At 29.8% G+C, this 22,152-nt stretch overlaps 1 protein-coding gene across 6 annotated transcripts in view; it reads left to right on the top strand.

Annotated features, from left to right (window-relative positions):
* Dll (homeotic protein distal-less) overlaps positions 1-22,047 on the top strand; it is a 90,350-nt gene extending 68,303 nt beyond the window's left edge. For 4 of the 6 annotated variants that reach the window (XM_015321609.2, XM_015321608.2, XM_015321612.2 and 1 more), the window contains exons 3-5: positions 14,528-14,699; positions 15,032-15,368; positions 16,120-22,047. In XM_015321609.2, coding sequence (XP_015177095.1) covers positions 14,528-14,699; positions 15,032-15,368; positions 16,120-16,138 — 528 coding nt within the window. In that variant the 3' untranslated portion in view covers positions 16,139-22,047. The remainder of the gene's footprint in view (positions 1-14,527; positions 14,700-15,031; positions 15,369-16,119) is intronic. The other 2 variants (XM_015321613.2, XM_015321611.2) reach the window with 1 other exon arrangement.
* Positions 22,048-22,152: the final 105 nt, after the last annotated feature.

Raw genomic sequence — 22,152 nt, 5'->3', positions numbered from 1 at the left:
ATTGTTATTATTATTATTAATTAGTTTTACACAGTTTTTTTATTTCATATGTTGGGAATAGAATTGTTCTTTTGGGGTAATATGAGGAATTGTTATGCTTATGGGGTAATACTGTAGATGTTTGATTCTGATTATGGAAATGTAAGTTGGAAATTTGATCGTTCGGTTATTGAGTAATTATTTGATAGGATAATTGGTATATAGATCATTTTAGTTGAAAAAAGTTTAAGGAGCAATGGGGTTAACTTTGTTAAGATAAAAAATGTATTGTGATAATTAAATTAACATTAGTTTCCTTAAGTGGTAATCTTCAAAATCAGACATACCCAATATCAGAAAAATCATAAACCTTTAGGTAATAGAAAAAAAACATAAATTACTCGTCATCTTATTAGTCGAGTTTTTATAACCCAACCCAACCCCCCTCCTCCTCCTCCCATTTACGTTAGTTTACGGATTAAGATGTAACTCTCGTACCTGTAACAAGTAGAAACCGATAAAGTCTAAAGAGACTAGTTAGAGATCGAACGTGTTCAAAGTTGAATAGAAGAAGTAACAAAACAAAAACAAATTACGAAAAAAAAAAGAAAAACAAATTAAAACAAGAGATTACAGATAAGAAAAAAAAATAATACTTAGATAGTAAAATAAAAAGAAATATAAATAGTGTAGAGTGGTTCGGTACCCTTTTTAATTCGTGGAAACGGTAAAACCCATTTGGAGAAGCCGCCGGCCGGCTTCGCGCTTCGACGGACCGCGAGAGCGTTTCTGGACTTTTACGGAAATCGGGAAACCTGGATGGATAGATGGATTGTAAACTCACAGTCTATAGACGGCTGCCAGGCCATGGACGTACCTACCATGTTAAGATAGAACCGGCCACGTATGCACATGCACCTGCCTCGCGTGCGTAAGCTCAACTAAACCCGCACGAACAAACCCAACCAAGTGTTTGCGAACACTTCCTAAGTTGGGTTAAAGGATTAAAAGGAAAACAACAACATACAAAAAAACATTAACGACACACACACATACATAGGACATACACTCAGTCGTTGGAGATTGAGATATCGTTGGGTTAGAAGAGTTTACTTAGCAAGGTTCAATTTTAACTTTTTTTTTTTATTAAACACCTTCTTTATTCATACTTGTTGTTATTGTCTTCAGATTATCCCAGTTTTCTTTTTTAACTAATTAATTTTAATAAAAATTGCACGATGTATTTTATAGGTTAGGATTGTTGACGAAGTTCCACAAAAACAAATAGAATCTTAAATGATTATTGTAATTGGTTTAAACAATTGGTATTGATGATAATAAATGATTATGTTTAGATTTCTGATACTTCAAGGAATATATTGGAAATGTTTAAGCATCCAGTTTGACTATTAAAAACCTAAGCAAAGAGGTTGAACGAGCTAAAAGATATTCACAGGGTACTTGAACAGTGTGAAATGATGCAAAGAGGTGGGACTCATTGAAGAAGGGTGGGATGGAATGGGGATTAGGTGGTGGGGGGAAAGGAGTACACTGTGGAAGTCAGGATCGGTTCCTATGCATGCAATTGCATGCGGATGAATAGGGCCTTTGTGTCTTGCGAACGACAGGCGGTACGATACACAATAACGGTGCCTTCAGATTTCTCACGTAATGCAGGTCCACGTTCTTTCCAATGAAGTCTTCCTTCTTTTCGTAGCTTGATCCTAAACTATTTTATCTTTATCTTTATCTTAATTTAAAATATTTTATAGGTTACTTATAGGTACACTTACTTTATAGGTTATTTTTATTATCATATCGGTATATTAATTATAATTATGAACAAAAAAATAATATTTAAATCTGTAAAATGTAAGAGATTCAACTTATGGTTTAATTCTAACATCATTGTAATATAATTTGAATAGATTTTTATTAAAAAAAGAAAAATTATTGTATCAAATTTAGGGTTGGCCATTGCAATCTTTAATTTATGGTAGATTAAAATCGTAAAATATTTATATAAAATTATCGGATCTTTCTAATTACAATTAATAAAGTTTGAAACAATAATTGACACAAAAATTGACAAAATAAAAAAATTATTTCTATAATCAATTAAATAAAAATCTTAATAACCTCAATCAAATTTGACTTGATGTAATACCGTTAAAACATATGAGAATAATCTTATTGGAAATAGCAAGGAAAAACGTAAACGAAAAAAACTATGAGCATCAATTGGTATTCCAATAGACGGAAAAGGGTGTGAAATGTAAAAGATAAAAGGAATGAAAGAAGAATAGAACGTATATGATGTAACACAACACATACACACACACACACACACACACATATGTAACCTTCTTTTTATGACTTACATATGAATATGCATATAGAAATAAATTAAAAAAAAAAAAAAGAAAAAAAGAAAGAAAGAAGGAAGGAAAGAAAGAAAGAAAGAAAGAAAGAAAGAAAGAATAAATAAAGAAGAAAAAGAAAAAAAAGGAACGAGAACAAACGTTAGTTAAACAAAAGATCGAACGATGTTGGTAAGGCCCTCGTGTATCGGCAACACTTCTTGTATTCCACTCGTCACGGTTGTCAATCGTTGTTGTCAACTGGTTGTGTCATGCGATACGTGAGAACACTGCTAACTAAATTGTCTCTTTTCGATTTTAACAACTTTTAGATCTCTTCCTTGTTTTTAGGATATTCTAAAACAAAAAATAATATAAATAAAAGAAAATTTGAAATTATCAACGAATCTCTGTATCAGTCAACTCTTTAAATGGTATGGGCGCATATATGCGTCCAATACAATTCATCGTCATTGATTAAAGACGCTTATATGCGTTTATCAATCTTTTCGATTATTTATCAAACTAATTGACCGATTTTTGTCCAGTTTTTGAAAAAACCATTCCACTTTTTATCCTTTTAAGTGTGTCCTGTAATAGTTTATTTATTTTTAACGCAAAATACGATAAAAAAGGTTTATAATTTATTTAAAAAATTGTAATCAACGATTATTAGCATAGTTGGCCTACTTTCGTTTCGAATAAAACAAAATTGTTTTTTATTTTTCACGTCACAGTAAGTTCACTGTCCAGATAAATTTTCTTTTCCAAGGAATGAGAGGAGTGAAGAGGTGAGGTTGCAATTTAATTATATGAAAAATTTCATTTTAAATTCGCGCAAAAATGCGTGCAACGTACGTTCGTATGTATAGTGCTTATTAAACGGGAATAACCGAGGATGGAAAAGTTATGCCAACGTTGTTGGAAATGAACGATTGTTCTTTTTATCTCTCTCTCTCTCTCTCTCTCTCTCTCTTTCTCACACACACACACACCAAACTGTGTTGGTGCGATCGTAATCGCGCATAATCGTAACAAAGCGCGACGGGTCCGATTAAAAGCTTTTCGTTGCGCTTCCGCGTGGACTCCCCCCCCCCCTACCAACTCCTCAAACCCCCTTAGTCCCACCTACCCCCCCCCCTGTTTCTCACCGTTACCTTCATTTCCACCCACCCCCGCTATTCTTCATTTTAATATCGTGCGCATCGTTGCACGAACTTTGAAATGAGCGATGGAATAAAAAAAAAAAAAAAACATTACATACACACATACACATGCACGCGTTTACACACATTAGCGTGAAAGATGAGATATAAAAAATGTGACATAACTGACATCAAAGTGTCGGATTATAAATAGAAATCGTGCATATATTATCATATTTAATAATGGATTTTGAATTTTGAATTTTTTAATATGATAAACTAATTTAATTAGAATGATTAATTATTGTGATTTGTAGATTGGATTTTATAATGTGTGAGTGTTATTGTATTTTTTTCTTTTTTTAGTTATGTTATTGCAAAACTAATAAATTCTAAATTTATATTACAATTATTTTAATATTATATTTAATATTATGATATAGTAAATTACGATCCAGTAATATTTAACTATATTTAGTTACTAAAAATAAATATTGAAGCATATTAAATTTCAAATCTATAAAATAATGTAAAAAGTTCTAAATTTATTATAATTATTTTAATATTATATCTAATATTATATTATACTAAATTAGGATCTAGTAATATTTCACTATACCAAGTTACTAAAAGTAAATATTGAATTATATTAAATTTCAAATTTATAAATATAAAAATCATATTATAAATAAAACTTAAATATTATAATACAAAATTAAATCATATAATTTAAACAACAAATTCTAATAAACAAAACAATTCTAATAATCCTAAATAAATCCAATATTAGTATTAACAAATATTTTACAAATTACAAATAAAATTCCAAAAAATATTTCAACCTACAACGATAGTTAAATAATATATTATCAATTGCAATAAATATGCAATATTCTAATTATGAAAAATTAAAAATAAAATCATATATAAATTATAAAAGGAAGATATCTATAATATTTAGTTAGTGGGAATAAGGTATAAGCAGCAATAAGTACAGAAAAAAAAAAAGAAGAAAAATAACAATGCGAAGAGGTCCGATGCACCGTTGGGGAATTTTCGTTGTTGTCGAGGTGGCACTGCGCATCACCGATGCCAGGCAGGAAGTGGGAACCGCCGAAGCAACGGCAGGCAACGAGGGGGCCCCTGTTGTCGAGGGGGAGGCTTCGTGCTTCGTCGTTGCATTGTGGGAGTGAGCCAGTGAACGAAATGAGAAAAAAAAAAATATATATATATATATATATACAACACTGACACAGTCAGACAGACAGACAGACAGACAGAGAGAGAATGATCGAAAGAGAGAAGAAGAAGAAAAAACATTATAGCATTATGCGAACGAATGAACGATTCGAACGGGGCCCTAGTGACGCATTTACGCGGCTATTATTATTCCCTTCTCTCTCCCTTCGTCCTACCCCATCTACCATCACCATCAACATCACCACAACCACTACCATCAACTATTTCTCTCTTCTGGTTCAGCTTCAACCCTCATCCAAATTATACATACCTAACCACTTATGTCGTTAAAAAATGTGACACGCGTTACCATCGAATTTTACACGCTTTTATCGAACCTAATTCAACCCGCTCGTTAGGTATTATTTTTTATTTTTTTATTGGCATTCGTCATTTTCCATCATTTACTTTTTATCGCAAATTATGATTGAATTTAAGTTTGTTCTGATTAGATTTATTTTTTGGGGTTGTGGGAAACTTTGTATTAGTTTCATTTAAAACAATTTGACTGTATTAAATTTTCAATTGTAAGTTATAGGTTAGATTTAAGTACGAAGTTTAAATTTTTATCGATATTACAGAATGAAATTGTATTAATGTTGGAATTTTAACGTGGTGTATTTTATTCAACTTCAATTTGATTTCCATAGTCTGAAATTTTGATTATTGTTTGATTGATTGTTTTATAGCAATTTCAGGAAATAGGTTATTATAAAATCATAAGAATAAGATAACCTGAAAAATTCGCACGTATTTTCCCTTCACGCTTCGAATCAAATTAAGTAACAATACTCTGCGTATTGACATAACCTCAAAAAATTTGTACATAATCAAAAATTTCATCAAACACAAACCTTTTTACCAATCTATTCCGAATCTAAACATAATAAAAAATTCGCATATATTCTCTTACTCAACACTTTGTTTCAAATCAAGTTAAGTAACAATACTCATTATTGACATAACCTCAAAAAATTTACCCGAATTGTAGGCTTACGTTACACAAAAAAAAAAAAAAGAAAAAGAAGAAACCAATCAAATCATCATTCTTCCTTTAATCTGATTAAATTAATAAAAAAACATTTCCAATAAGAAGAAAATAACAACAATTTAAGATATTAAGATGATTATCTGTTACTTAAGAAATGAAACAAGGGTAAGAAAAAGTAACAGGGGTTTTGAATTTGATTACGAAAGGGAATCGTGAACACTTTCTTTTCATTTCAATTTACAACAAATATTCGATCTAACATCGTAAATGAATATAATTCTTCATTGTTAAAATTAAGTGAAGTTTTTCTCATAGATAATAAATTCTATTTCGATCGATAAACTAGGAATTCAAAGAACGAACGTTACGAACCACGTACGTGGCCTTCTTTCATATTTCCAAACGTTCGTTCCAACCGTGCCATTCCACTCGACTTTCGATTTTGCATAACGTATTCCACGCAGCTATTGTATGATCTATAGATCATCGAACTGGAATGACGTTCCTTCAACGAAGGAATTTTTTTTTCTTTTCCTTTTTGTTGTTAATTTTTTTCCTACTTCTTCTTCTTCTTCTTCTTCATCTTTCTTTTTCTTTTTTTCTTTTTTTCATTTAACACGTACACTCGACCTCGAATTTCACTTACTATCGTCTCGTCATACACTGTTTAAATAAAAACATAAATGAATTCTATGCAGACAGTAAGATTGATATTCATCAATGTTATAATGTGTATGATGAATTATGATCGTAGAATCTAATAGATAGTTTTATGATTTTTTTTTATTTTAATTTATTGAATAATAATTACGAATGGGTTTATCGATTAATAACAATTTATTTCTTTTAAATGCGATAAGAAAGTTTTGTATTAATTATTTTCTAAAGAATTGTTGCTTAATAAAACGTTGCAATTTAGTATCGTGATTCTATTTAGTATATTGATAAATAAAATTAAAAATTTGTATTTTTTTTTTTAATTAATTATAAGAATATTTGTCTATATATTTATTGATTTTGTAATTTTATTAAATATCTGGTATGGAAGTAAGTAAATTGGTATTATATATAATTTAAATAAAATATATTTATAATACAATTTATTAATTATTTTTTAATAATAATTTTTTTATTAACACCTGTTTATAATATTGAATAAAAAAATAAGTTAAATTCTATAAAAATTATTTACATAAATCAATTGTGAATTTAACACTAAGTTCATCTAGTTTAATACTTTTCAGCATAAGTAATCAAATTACTGCTTTAAAAAGATAAATTATATATCAAACATACAATTAGATAATAAACAAAATTACTTTTAATTATATTTATTATATATATATATTTCATATTATTATATTTTATTATAATTTAATTAAAAATAACTAATCTCTACATCCCAAACGTTGTCAGAACATTTTTTAACAAATTACAGTACGAATTTGGTAAGTTTGAGGTTAGAATAAAAAATAGTAAAATATATATATATAACATATAAAAAATAATTATAAAAAAAGAAAATATAAATTAAATAATTTCTACATTTTAAACAATGTCGGAACACTTTTTAACAAATTACAATACAAAGTTGGTAAGTTTGAACTTAGAAAAAAAAATTAAAAAAAAAATAAATGTTATCTAAGTATCTAAGTTGAATTTGTAAATTGTGTGTAAATTTGAGATTGATGTATAAAAATGTTTATAATCGAATAGAATAGGTTAGGAATAGAAGGGTGTAGAGGGTGAACCAATGATAAAATTAGTTTGTTAGGGAATTGATGGAACGTGTGCCGCAGGTGGACAGTATCGCAACGATACGCGTGATTATTTATTGTGCGGACAGATTGGATCATTCAGAAGGTTGGGGAGCACTTCGGTAGGTAGGTAGGTAGATAGGTAGGTAGGTAGGTAGGTAGGTAGATTTGCTAGCAAGGGGGAAATTTAACCACCCCTCATCCACTATGGGAATAACTCGATTCGAACGAACGATACACCCCCCGGTGGTCGTACATAACCTTCAATTTCCCGTAAAGCTTTAACACTCGTACTAAATAATTCAATTGCTCTAATAAACTATAATAAAATTATTTTTTCTCTCTTTTTTTTTTTTTTTTTTTTTATATAAAAGTATCCGAAGCATCTTATTTTTGCAGATTATCATAACTCCTCTAGTATTATTTACCATAGAAAAAAAAATATATATACTGGGATCATTCGAAATTACAACTTTTACAAAATTAGATCTATTTTAGTTGAAACAAAATCGAGTTTGTAAAAATGAAAAGTAATTGCTATAGTTAAAAATACATATATATATGTATGTATGAAAACTTCTCTTATCTAACTCACGCTATTACTCGTTCGTTATCGTTATCGTTTTAAGTATAATATATAACGTACTCAATTAACCTCTTTTGTTATTTTCCTTATTCTTTCTTATTCCTTTACTTAAAAACTATAGAAAAAAAAAATAATAACTAACTCAACTTATAATCTTTTAATATACTGTATAAATTATTACGTATTTTACCAATGTGCAAAAAATATTAAAAAAAAAGATTTATCAATGAGAAATTAAACAAAATTTTACAATGAGATTAGTAAATGAAAACGTTGAGTAAAATTAATTGGAATAATAGAAAAAGAAAGAAGAATAAAAAAAAAAGACATTTTCTTCGTGGTTTCACGTTGGCACGCTTGAATACAAAGACTAGTGGTATGGTAGAAGGGGAGGGGACCAAGCATAAAAGTTTTATCACTCATGTCTGGTGATAATTAGGTTGAGAGGTACACGCTTGCATTAGCCAAAAACTAAAGTAAAACGATGCACACCGTTATCAAGACACATACAAACAAATGTATTTGTGTGTATGTTTGTATATGTATATATATTTAAGTACGTTATCGCGAGTCAAGGACCATACTTCACCGAAGTATACTAATTATGCCACTTATGTTCGTTCTGTGTAATTTACTAACGCACCCATAAGTGCGTTGTCTTAGATCTTTTCGACAATTCCCATAAATTACGCATTTTAATGCTTTTAAGTATTAAAATTAATATGCAATTATTTATAATAAATTGTTTTGAAATTTTACATTAAAAAAAAAACAAAAAAACATTGATAAATTATTATTCTAAAATTCCATTTTTTTCTTTTTTATGCAATCATAAAACGTTACGTTATTATAATTAGATGTACGTACTTCTACCATTTTTTTTTTATCAATATTGAAATTAGTATAATAAATTTTCGTATTGTTTACTCGTTCGTTTATTTATTATTATACTTTGTTTCATTTTTATTCTTTTTTAGATTTTTAGAAAATTTATTCCATGTTTTTTTTCTATTTTTTTTTTTTTATGTAAATAACTTGTATCTTTTTGCGTTTTTGTTTCTTTATGATTTGTTTTCTTTATTCTTATCTTGAAATTGAAATTTTATCCTTAGGATATATATTCTCATTGAGTATTCATCGGAAAGATATCGACAGGCAACCCTAAGCTTAGGTTAGGTTATTTTGCCGCCAGCTATGACGGAAGTGATCTTACCTGTCTTCGGTTATTTCTTTTTTGTTTTTCTTTTTCTTCATTCCTGTAAAATCAGTGCACGTCATTTGATTTTTTTTTAATTTTTTGTTTTGCTTTTCTTTTTTTCACATCGTAGTTTGAAATAATTTAAAAAAAAATGTTTAACAAAAAAGGTTATATTCTCGTATGACTTTATATTCTTGCATAACACTGTTATAAATTATGATTATTATTATTATTAATTGTTTATATTAAATATTTCGAAATTATTGTAGTATTAAAAATTAATTGGTAGAATAATGAAATAATTGAGCAGTTTATTTTGAAACTAACCTTAAATCAGTTTGTTGGTTGTTAACTGTAGTAACCGTATTCCTCTAACACCTGAAGTTACCTGTCATAAATAACATTTTGCTGGAAAAAGAAAAGAAAACAAAAATGAAGGAAAATTACACTCAAAAGTCATTTTCAAAATAAACTATTTAATTATTATTTCATCACTTTAAATTACGAATGCAAAATAAAATTTCATACTTTCATTACAATCATTGATTATAAATTATTATTGACACATTTATAATAAACATTTTCTATTAATTTTTTTAATTAATTATTATTGCTTCTTTCTATCAAATTTAATTTAAAATTTGATTTATAATTAACCTCGTCTACGTAAAAAAAAACCAGTTCACTTGGTTCACGTTTGGTCTCCTAGTTTTTTTTTTTAATTATTTTTTTTTCTAACCCTTTCTTCATTTTATTTCTTATTTCATTCCTTTTTTATATTTCTTTCCTTCTTTCTTCTTCATCCCCTGTTTACGTATGTATTCCGTCACGCGCATTTGCATGCATTTCGGTAAACCCGTCCAAGACCTTTTCTTTCTGTTTTTATTTTTTTTTATTTTTCCCTTAACTGCAGATTCTTCGACATTTGCCTTTCCATTTGCTCTGGAATTCAAACCTTTTCGGAATCCTTTCTCTTCGTATCTTAAAATTAGAAACCGATTGTGAGAATGTAGACTAAATGTAGTCCACGTCTAATTGATTTCTAAATACTAATTACTATACTTGTTTGTTTTTTTTTTTATTTCTATTAATGAAATAATACAAATTTGTTTCATAAAATTATTAATAAATGTAAGCAAAATATAATTGATTGTTAATTATTCGATTTGAATTCATTTTTATTCAAATTATTTGGATCTCATTGGTCTGATGGGGATAATGGGGATAATGGGTCTAAATTTGCTTAATGTTTTTGTTCTTTTTTAGGCTGATATAGTTCATTTCTTTTTTTTATTCTCTATAAATTCAGGTTAGTTGTTCAATTCAATTGTTTCTTGCTAAAATTGCAGTTGAATTTCTTAGATTAATTCTATTAAACACATTGTGTTTAAGTTTAATACAATTAATTATTTTTTAGTTCAATACTTTTGACTAATTTAACCCTTTGCACTCGAGGATTCCACTTTCCACATTCCAGACAATGAAGAAAATAAATAAAAATAAAAAAAATTGTAACAAATTCAATTGAGTCTACAACATAACCTATAAACTTGTCTTTTAATTTTCTATTGAAATTGTTTTGAGTTGCTGATAATATGAATAGAACAAAAGCTTTAAGTGCAAACAGGTTAATTTATGATAATATTTTTATTATTATAGTTGTTGTTGTTGAATAATAAATTTAATACAACTTTTTTTTTTAACCCCTTTTTATTAGAAAAGTAAGATCTGGATAAAAATAAAATATGCATTTAAATTAAAGAAAGTAAAGAAAAAAAATAGGAGAATGAGTAGTACGATCAAAAAGAAGAAGAAGAAGAAGAAAAAGAAAAAGAAATAAAAAAAGAAGTCAAATAACTTAGAAAGGTTACGTGTAAAATCGAGATATCGTATACGCAACAACAACGAGCGTTCCGTTATTTTTATTATCGTTCAAGAACGATCGTGGCAGGCGTCAAAATATAATACTGGATTTACGAGACAGATATGCTACCGGTGTTGCCTTAACGCGTAATAAAAAAGAGCTTCGCTCAGTAAAGTATCGTAACGAAGTGTGCAAAGGGGTGTATTAACGAGAGTCCATTAAATCGCGCGTTCGCTTACTCCTCCAAGTATATTTTTGCATTAATTGTATATGGAGAAAAAAAAATTAAAAAAAAAAAACGAACCACAAGAAAAAACGTCTTCTAAATCCTACGAAAAGATTTGAAGAAAAAAAAGAAACCTACAAAAAAATTATTATAAAAAAACTATTGGAATAAAAATAATCCTACTGTTCTGTAAAGAACTGTAAAGTACTGTTCTGTAAGTTTGTTATGATTATTTTATTTTATTTTTCATCGTCATGTATATTTTATTTTATTTTTCATCTTCACATTTATTTAATTAAAATATCAATATATTCAAAGTATCATATACTAAAACTTAATTTTAAATAAAGTTAAACAATTTTCTCTATATAAAAATAAATTCACCAATTACTGTAAAACAAATTTTTGTTTAGTTTAATACCAAAACATGGTTGATTTAATTCCTGTAATAATAAATTTAAAATAGTTTTGAATATGTAATTGAAATGAATTAGAAAATATTTTAATTTTTATAAAGAATATAATTGAATGTTGGTTGAATGTTCATAGTTTAAAAAAAAAAAGTATTTCTAAGAAATGATAGTTACAAGAAAAATAAGAATAAGAATAAGAATAAGAAGACACAAGTAAAAGTAAAATAATACTAACTGGACACTGTTGGCTTTTATCGGCAGTACCAAGGCATGCCTCGCAAATAAATCTCTTTCTAATTGCTCGTTGAAAAACTTTACTGTGCAAAGCACAACCGACAAAGGTTCCGAGCTGCTAGAGAACCCCTTTCCTCGACGTGCTTTATTTCGTTACGCGTGTCGAGACGAAAACAAGAATACAACAACAACAACAACAAAAACACCAAAGTAAAAGAGAAAGAGAGAGAGAAAGAGAGGAAGTCCACTGAAGTGAGACAGAAAAATGTGTGTTAGAAAAGGATAACCATTACTGAAAAATAACTGTCTTTCTAGCAGCTTTGTTTATTGATATTTACAACCAACGATGCTGGGGTATATAGACAAACCTAACTCGAAAGGTTCTTCTTTTTATGAGAAACCTTTTTAGTCTCACTTGACCACCCTTTTATTTTTCCTTTTTTCTTTATCTGTTTCTCTTTTTCTCTGACTCATTTCTATTTGTTTTAGATTATTGTTTTAAATTTAATTTTCTACTTTATATATGCCAATTTAGAATCAATTAGATTTAAATTGTATACAGTTTTAATTGAAGTTTCTAAATCACATATACAATAACAGATTTTTGTAGGTTAATATGTAAAATGAAATTGTATATACAGTTTAAAGTTGAAGTACCTAGATCACAAATACAATATATACAATAACAAATCTATGTAAGTTAATATGTAGAATAGAATTGTATATAGCTGCAGTTGAAGTTTTTAAATCATATATGCAATAACAAACCTATATATGTTAACAATTAGAATTAATTTTTATACAGCTATAGTTGAAGTTCCTAAATCACATATACAATATATGCAATAACAAATCTATGTATGTTAACATGTAAAATGAAATTTTCTATATTTACAGTTAAAGTTCCTAGAAAACAAATGCAATAATAAATCTATATACCTTAAAGTCTAGAATACGTGTTGAATTAAATTGAATATATTTATAGTTGCAGTTCCTAGATCACGTATACAATAACAAATCTACTTGGGTGTGTGTGTGTGTGTGTGTGTGTATTAATGTGTATACGTGATGTGCACGTAGTTCATAGGGGCGAGGTTTTGCCGTCGGTGGTTGGGTCATATAAAACGTGAAACAATGCCGCGCGGAACGGTGCGTTTCTTCTTTGCTCGAGAACCAAGCCCGCACTGCGGTTTTAATGAACTCGTTTTGACGTGACGACGCCTCGTGCACCTTCTTCGAGAATTTTCTCTCTTGCCCTATGTCTTTCTCTTTCTAAAACCCTTTTTTTCTTTACTCTCTATCCTTTCTCCCACGTAACCCCCTCTATTTTGTATTCTTGTTTTGGTTTCTATTCCTTTTCTCCAATGCATTTCTAACTCGTTGGTCAACTTCAAACTCGTCGTCGCACCTAAGGCCGCACCCGAGTTTGTTAATTAAAGTGATACACTCGTGTTAGGTTGCATATTCTTTGATTCGAACTCTTACATGGGTTTATACTAATTTTTGTTTTGTTTTATGTTTCTATTAGAAGAGGGGTGAAACAATTGTACGTTTACTGAAATTGGGTTGAATAATTTGTTATTGTTATTATTATTTATTATTTAACAAGGTATTTGTTATTATACAAATTTAATTATAAAAACTGTAGATTTTGTTAAAACCTAGTAATTTGATTTATACCAATTGATGCACCTTAACTGTTGTTTTATATTAAAATAAATTTACAATAACAATTGGTAGTCAAATATAATTTTGATCTGTAATAATATATCTCAAAATATTATGATTATATAAAAATCATATTATACTTGTGCAATAACAAGATACCTGTTGCAATGGCATCAAATAAATAAATATCAATTTAAAAAATAAAATATCCAATTCCTTCTCGGGTATAATAATGAAAAAAATATTACCGAACTAAGTTAGTAGAATTCAGTGACCATTTGAGTGCATGAAAATGCAAGCTTACAACGTACATACATTACGGGATTCAAAATTCGCATAAAATTATAAGAATGATCTTCAAGATTGATCCGGCTTATCCTATAAAATAGGAATATTCCTCTTCCTCGAAGTTGAGGACATATACATTCAAAGATACACACACATATATATACATACATATATTTATACATATAAACGGTAGATACGTAGTTCGCGAATGGATACGATGCAAAAGCTTACGTAAGAGCTGAAAGAACGTCACGTGCATACGGCGCATGTGTGCGCGCTTCGAGAAGACAAAAAATACCGCATGTGCAATCCCAGTCTTCGTGCACATGCGCATTGGTATCCGTTGCAGGACTACGTTCTATGTGTGTAGGCAGAAGGAACGACACGAATGATTACGAAACTAACGTACCTCTTTTCCTTTCTTCTTCTTCTTCTTCTTCTTCTTCTTCATCATCTTATTTTTCTTTTTTCTTATTCGTTGATATTTCCGTATCCATCAATTTCAATAATAATCGCAAAATTATACCTACACTATAATAAAATTTATGCTAAATAATGTTTGTTATATTTTTGTTACAGGTAAAAATATGGTTCCAAAACAGGAGGAGCAAATATAAGAAGATGATGAAAGCAGCACAACAAGGTGGCGGTGGGGGTGGTGGACAACACGGTAGTTTGTTAGCAGGTGGTACTGCCCTACCTGGTGGCCCTTCACCTCAACCTGGTCAACCTGGAAGTCTCATGCAAGGAGGTAATTACTATCATCGACTAATATCACGCAGTTATTAACACTAGAACTATATAATGTCATCATAAGATTCGCATGATCATTTGTCAACACATACATATCAAATATTTGGATTAATTTTTATACATTACAATATTTCGAATATTCACCAGGGTGAATCTTGATATTCTTCAATTTCAGAGCAATAAAATAGTTCTAGTGTTAATTTTGTTAATAATCATAAACGTCAGTGATTTAAATTTAATTATAAATCCAGACGTATGATTAAAAACTGATAATATAATTGTAATATGAAATGAAAGAGATATAGAATAGATCTTAACGATTTAACAAAGATTGGCCGGTTATGTTAACAGGCGGTGGAAGTTCTGTTTCGGGTAGTCCGACGACAGGGTACCTAGGAGGAATGGGGGGTGGTGGTGGTGGTCACACCCCCGGAAGTTCGAGTCCCGGTAGCGAGATGTCGCCTCAGCATAATGAAAGTCCCCCTGCACCCGCTTGGCCGGGTGAGATGAAACACCATCCTCATCCCCATGCCCCACCACATACTCACCATCATCCACACACGCCTGGACATCATCCACCTCCACCACCACCACCTCCACATCACGGGGGTTACATCCCACAGTATTCTTGGTATCAACCTGATCCTAATCCTTCTGGACTACTCACGTGAGTTCATTTTTTTTTATTTTATAATTCATTAATTGTAATAATTAAATATGATACAATAGTATTCTGCGAGGACATCTTGCACTTGACAAGATGGAAGTAATTGAACAAAGTTGTATCTGATTCTAATCATATTATTTATACTTTTTATTTAAATTTTGGCACATCAAGTTGAATATATTTAATAGATATGTCAAGCTAAGTTTACAAGTTTATTTCGTACTTTAATAATACTCATTGAAACAAAAGAACGTGATGAAAATATGCGTTACTGTAAATGCGGGTTAACCTCAAAATAAATCGTGAAATAAACGTAATTTTTGGTTATGTTACAATCGGTTCTGTACCTAATTAACGAATCAAACGAAAACGTATCGTTTCTACAATCGTTTCTATTTTTTATTGTTTATATTTACATTTCGTTAAAAGATAAATAAAATATAATATGAAAGTATGTTGCATATCACGTAAAAGTACTCGTGTATTCGACGAATGATGATGATGATTATTATTATAAACGAGATTAAAAAGTTCAAAAGATAATTAACAAAGTGTTACGAGAAGTTCTATCGTTGCTGTTACTTTTTTTTTTTTTGAACATTCTTATTTTTAACGTAGCGTTGATAGAACTCTTCTTATTAACGAATCAACGTTCAGAGAGAAAGAGAGACAGAAAGTGGAAGAGAAAAAAAAAGGATGATGGTGTATGCGTGTACGGTGATAAACTACTTTTCTCTGTGATATGTTACAGGGTGTGGCCGGCGGTTTAACGAAGACGTCCCCCGAATCGAGTTCAGGAGGTGGAGGAAGAGGAAGATGAAGAGGAGGAGGAGGAAGTTGTCCGCCATGTTCTAGAGGACGTAGTACCAGATTATTCGTGGCGCCTATCACGAACAGATATCTCGCGTTAAACGTTAAATATATCCCCCCCTCAACCCCCTCCACCAACCAACCAACCAACCAATCAACCAACCAAGTTACCCCCCACCCTACTCCAATTTGTTTCTTTCCGATTCAAAATTTTGGTCCGTTTTTTTAATGAATTATTTTTCTTTTTCCAATTTTTCAATCAAACGTATGACGCGTGTGTAAAAATCACCCACCACTACCACCACCTCGTTAAACCCTTCAGACACATATACACACACATACCACTCCCTAACTCCCCCCTCTTTCAAATTTTTCAAGTTTGTTTCATCGAAAGACAATGATGGACGATGAAATTCATCCTAAATCTCTGATCGTGTGAGTTCGTTCATTAATTTAACAAAGAAGAAGAAAAATGAATGGATTTTGTGGAGATGATGGAAATGAACATAAAGGGGATACAAATGAGTATGGAATTAATGAAAAAAATTATTGTTGGGTAGAAATTAATAGACTCCCATGGGTGAACATAGATTGATCATCGATCGTTATGGGGAAAAAAGAAAAAAAGAAAATGATCGATCGTGTATGTCACGTGTCGATCATCGTGTATAATAAAATAAAATAAAATAAAATAAAATAAAATAAAATAAAATAAAATAAAATAAAATAAAATAAAGTAAAGTAAAGTAAAATAAAATAAAATAAAATAAAAATAAAATAAAGTAAAATAAACTAGAATAAAATAAAATAAAATAGGAATAAGATGATAAAAAGGTTAAAAAAAGAAAAAAGATGGAAAAAAATAAAAAAAGATAAGAATTTAAATGATTTTAATAATTAAAATAAATACAAATAAACAAACAAAAAAAAAATTGATGAGTTGGCGAGGTGTGGTAACGCGCGTAGGTTTTAGGTGAAAATCTCAATTGACAATTATTGTTTTTATTTTTTTTTTTGGTTTTTTCTGCAACAACAACAAAAAGAAAGAAACCTAAAACGAATACGAGAATGTTATCGTCGTCGTTCAAAAGTATATCAAAAAGTGACTCGTGTTGGTGCTTTGTTTCGCTGGGGATGTTTCAGTGATAACGCGAAATAATATTATGTGCGACCTCGAATAATTAAAAAACACAAAAAATACAACACAAAACAAAAAAAATGACTCGTAACTCGTTCGATGGACGTTACTACGCCTAATTTGAGGAAAAAGGACGACAAATTCCGTAAGTGCAAATACAAACAAAAAGAACAGTGCAAGCTCGACGACGAAATGAACGAGAGGGGAAAAAAAAAAGAATTTGAAGGTAAAGCAAAAAATAAAAATTTAACAATTTTCCTTAGAAACGACGACGAAGTTACGCGTAAAATACAAATTGCGGAAAAAAAAAAATATATATATATATATATTCTTATCTCTATCTCTCTTTCCTAGGAAAAACAAACACAATCAAACAAACAAACAAACAAAACAAATGTGACAAGACACACATGAGGAAAAAAAAACAAGAAAAAACTAATTCGAAATACATAAATAATTCGTCAATCGTTGAATACGTTTATTGTGAAAAGAATGTATGAATGTATGTGTGTATATGTGTGTGCATGTCATGTATGTGTGTTTACGTGAGAAAAAGTAAAGAAAGAAAGATAGAAAGTGTCTATAGTTGTGTCTTTTGCAGAGACAGGACTATGGGGTTTCGCGAGTTCGCACTTTCGAGAGGCCCCGAACTTAATTAAGCGTCTAATTCCAGTTTCCACCAACCCCCTGGTCACCCCCACTCCGACTGTTAGTAATTATTATAATAATACCATTAGGCGTCGGCAAATGCGTATTACTATCACCGAAAGGGAACTACGAGACCGAGTTGCCACTATGCGCTCATGGCGATTATTATAATTATCCTTCGGTCGGACGGAAAAAGAAGAAAGAAGAAGAAGAAGAAGAAGAAAGATGAAGTGAAGCTCTCCTTTTTTGTTGAAGAACAAGATTGAGAGTTATTCTTCTTCTTATGCTTCTTATTTTTCTTTTATCTTATCTATTTATCTCTTTTTTCACACTTTTTCCTTCACATTTCTTTTATATTCGATATTATTATTATTATTATTATTATTATTTTCTCTTCCCATCCCTCCCGATGAACAATTTAATTTTGATCGTTGTGATACAATCAATGTGGCCTTGGAAAAACATCATCATTTTTACCTTTACGTCTTCGTAAGAGAGAAAGAGACAAAAAAGTAGTAAGATCGTTATCATTTGTCTTGTTTTTTGGGGTTTTTTATCTTCTTGTTAGTCATCTTTACGTATCATTTTTTACGTAGTCATCTTTATGTATGTGACGTTATTTGATACGCGTGTCATTTTTATCGAAGAGTGTTACCGATGATAAATAAATCTTAATTGTTTTTTGTTGTTTCGAGAAAAAAAAAAAAAAAGAAAACTAGGAAAAAGAGAATATATTTATCTTTTGAAAAAACGCGAGATAATTCATCGTCATATGTTTTTAAATTATCTGCCATTTATGATTTATGAATTAGTTTCTCAATATTTCAATGAAAATTATTTTTATAATATTGGGATATAATTGATTTTTCATTCTGCAAATGCATTTAAATTGGACAGAAAATTTTGGTTCAAATTAATTTGTTGTCTTGATTTTTATTTTTATTGAAAATTTCAAATCATCTTTATTATCTCTTTCTCTCTCTCATCAGTTTTTATTTCAAATAAAAAATTATCAATTGTAAGATGGCAGATCCCTAGTGACAGTTGCCCAACTACTGCTCGACCTACTTTGCTCAGTCTGTGAGAAAGAAAAAGATGGAAAGAAAAATAAAAGAAAAAAGAAATTAAAGAAAGATAGAAAGAAAGAAAAAGAGAAAGAGAGAGAAAGAGAGAGAGAGAGAAAATATTGCATAAACTCGTTGAGCCGTTCGTACCTCAAGGCGCTTGAAAATAATGAAATCCTAATGACATTTTCGTGAGTCCAACGATCTCGGCAATCACGGTGGCTCGGTGTAATCACCGGGTTCCTCCTTTTCGGATGAGGCAACTTCTCTCCCCCTCCTCTTTTCTTCTCTTCTCTTCTTCCTTTCAGTTGAAAAAGGAAAATAACATTAAAAAAAAAGAAAAAAAAACAGAATGAAAGAGAGAATAAAGTCTACTCCGAAAAGGAAAGAAACTAAAGGTGGACCCCCCGGCCCACTACGCCACTTCAAAATCTTCGTTGAACTCGTTGAGTGGTTTGATTCACAGGAATGGAAAGGGAATGAAAAAAAATGTATTATACTTTTCTTCTTTCCTCTTTCTCTGTGTCTGTTTTTCTCTTCTTTTTTTTTCATTTTACGATTTGTCAACTTTCGAATTAGGAAAAATGCTGGCTTCAGTGTTACATTTTTCAATTGTTTGATCAATTTTATGATTTCCTTGGAAGAATTTGATTCGTTAATTAGATTTCATTTTTTTGATTAATAATATTAAATATGATATATGCATTAATTTTTTCTTTTTTTGTTTATAATTAATAATATTAGGTCTATCGGAAAATTCTGTTCATTTTTAAAATAATAAATTATTCATAATTTGAACAATTAATTAACTTAATTACTTTTGAACTCTTGTCAACATGGTGGCAATTTGTATATTCCATTTTAGGAAATTGGGTCTTACCCCTAGTGACGAAAAATTGAACTAAAAAGATCGTAGTTTAACGTATCAAATTATTCCAATACAATCGAAATGAATTAATACGAATTTTAGTTTTATTTATTAATTGTTCATCATAAATAAAAGAAGAAAAAGAAAAATAAGAAAAAAGAATACACTCACGACGATATTTAGGAACTCAATCTTTCTAACGGCATCCATCTTGAATTAACCTAAAAAACGAAATACATAAAAACGAGTATTAAAAACTAATTTGAAAAAGAACACAATGTTTAAAGAACACGTTTCAATCCTTTTCATAAAAGTAAAAAAAAAAAACAATAAATAAATTAATTTATTATATTATGATTAACAAAAAAAAACAAAAAAAAAACAATTTATGTGAAACAACGTATATAAGAACCGAAACAATTGAATTAATATTCAATCTTTCTCTTGGCGTCCATTTTGGGGTCAACCTTTAGCCATCTTGCATCTCGAGTAAGTTGAGTGAGTGAGTGAAAGAGTGAAAGAGAGTAAGAAAAAGTAAGAAAGAAAGAGAGAGAGAGAGATATAGAAAATGTGCTCATAATACCTGCCTCTCTGACAATGAGTGAGGCGACACGAAACCGCAAAAAAGGCGGTTGCGGCTTACGAGCACGGGAAACTGGGAGGTCCGGTGTACCCCACTACGCTTTGACCCAAATACAGTAGTGGTCTGGGTTGCTACAATGATCATCGTCTCATGAGAAAAAAAGCAAGCACCACTCTTTCTAAATAAAGACCATTTCTTCTTTTCATTTACTCAATTTTTACTTTAAACACATATATATATATATGTATACAAATTAACATGGTCGTCAATTGTCGTCTTATTTCATTTTAAATTCAATTTTAGACTACATAACCTCAATATTCGTTTAAAAACGTATTTATTATTATCAATTAATTTGAATTAATTTTGTATATCGAAAAAATACAAGTACAAATATTACAAAATTCATCTTTCTCTCTTTCTTGTTTAATTCTCAGTTTATAACCTCAAAATGAGGATTCCAAAAACCAAAAGAAAAATGATAGATAAATAATTGTTTCTTCTTTAAACTGTCGATGTTATTGACAAAAATAATAAGGAAAAAAAAACAAATAAAATAAAATAAACTACAAACCTTTAAACGATTATTTTTACAATACGTTACTAAAAACGAATAAAAGAAATAAAATACGAGCTCGTCGGCCGTGTCTCCTCGGCGTAAAGGAAAAATTATTTCTTTTTTCCATTGTCCGGATGTGAACGCGTAACACACGCCAGTTACACTTATTTGAGTATGTATATGTATGTGTGTAAGTGTGAATATGTGTTGTTGTGTCACGCCTTCCTCGAGGAATATTCTAACGGGGATTCCGATCTACATGTGTAAAATAGTAAAAAGAAAGAAAAATATTAAAGATAAAGAAGAAGAAGAAGAAGAAGAAGAAACAGAAAAAGAAAAAGACGAGAAAAATAAATAGGAGAACAAGAAAGAATGAGAGGGAGAGAGATAGATAAAAAAGATGGGGGATTATGAAAAAAAGAGGTGGAAAAGCGCAAACACCGTAAAAAGAGTCCGTAGAATTTACTAGCGTTACTAGTCTCGGTGCAAAGCCATGAAGATCGATCGGAACACGTTGAGGGTGGTAGTAAAGGGTGGTTAGGGAGGAGGAGGAGGAGGAGGAAAAGGAGGTAAAGGGTAGGGGTAAGGGAGGGATAGGCTGCTTACCCTCTTTGAGAAAGATCGATCCTCGAACGCGCCTGTAAATATTGCACCGAGGCCCCCTAGCACGTAAGCTCTAAGTGAAATCTGTGTAAAATACGATATTGTGATAAGTGTGTGAGAGATAGAAAGAAAGAGAGAGAAAGAAAGAAAGAATGTGAATGAAAGAAAAAGAGTAAGAAAGAGAGAGAGAGAGAGAGAAATAAAAAATCGGAAATCGTCTATATATGTATGTATATGTATATATGATACATTTATATATACATGTATAGATTATGAACACGAAAGATCCCAATTTATCAATTTTACCGACTACCCTTGTACGAATATACATACTACGAAAATTAAAATAGCTTAATTATGATTACTATTGTATAAAATATGAATAATAACTAATTAATTCAATTTATACGGGGTCTAGTAATTTTTTGTTGTTGTATATTAGTTATAACATAATAACTAAATATTTGTTATTATTGTTAATCGAATATTTAACAAAATATAAGGTAAGTGT

Source organism: Polistes dominula, unplaced genomic scaffold (assembly GCF_049000335.1).
Source record: "Polistes dominula isolate Pdom_NZ unplaced genomic scaffold, Pdom_raw_medaka contig_32, whole genome shotgun sequence".
Classification (NCBI taxonomy): Eukaryota; Metazoa; Arthropoda; class Insecta; order Hymenoptera; family Vespidae; genus Polistes; species Polistes dominula.
Note: the sequence above shows the minus strand (reverse complement) of the source record. Positions and strands in the feature narration are given on the sequence as shown.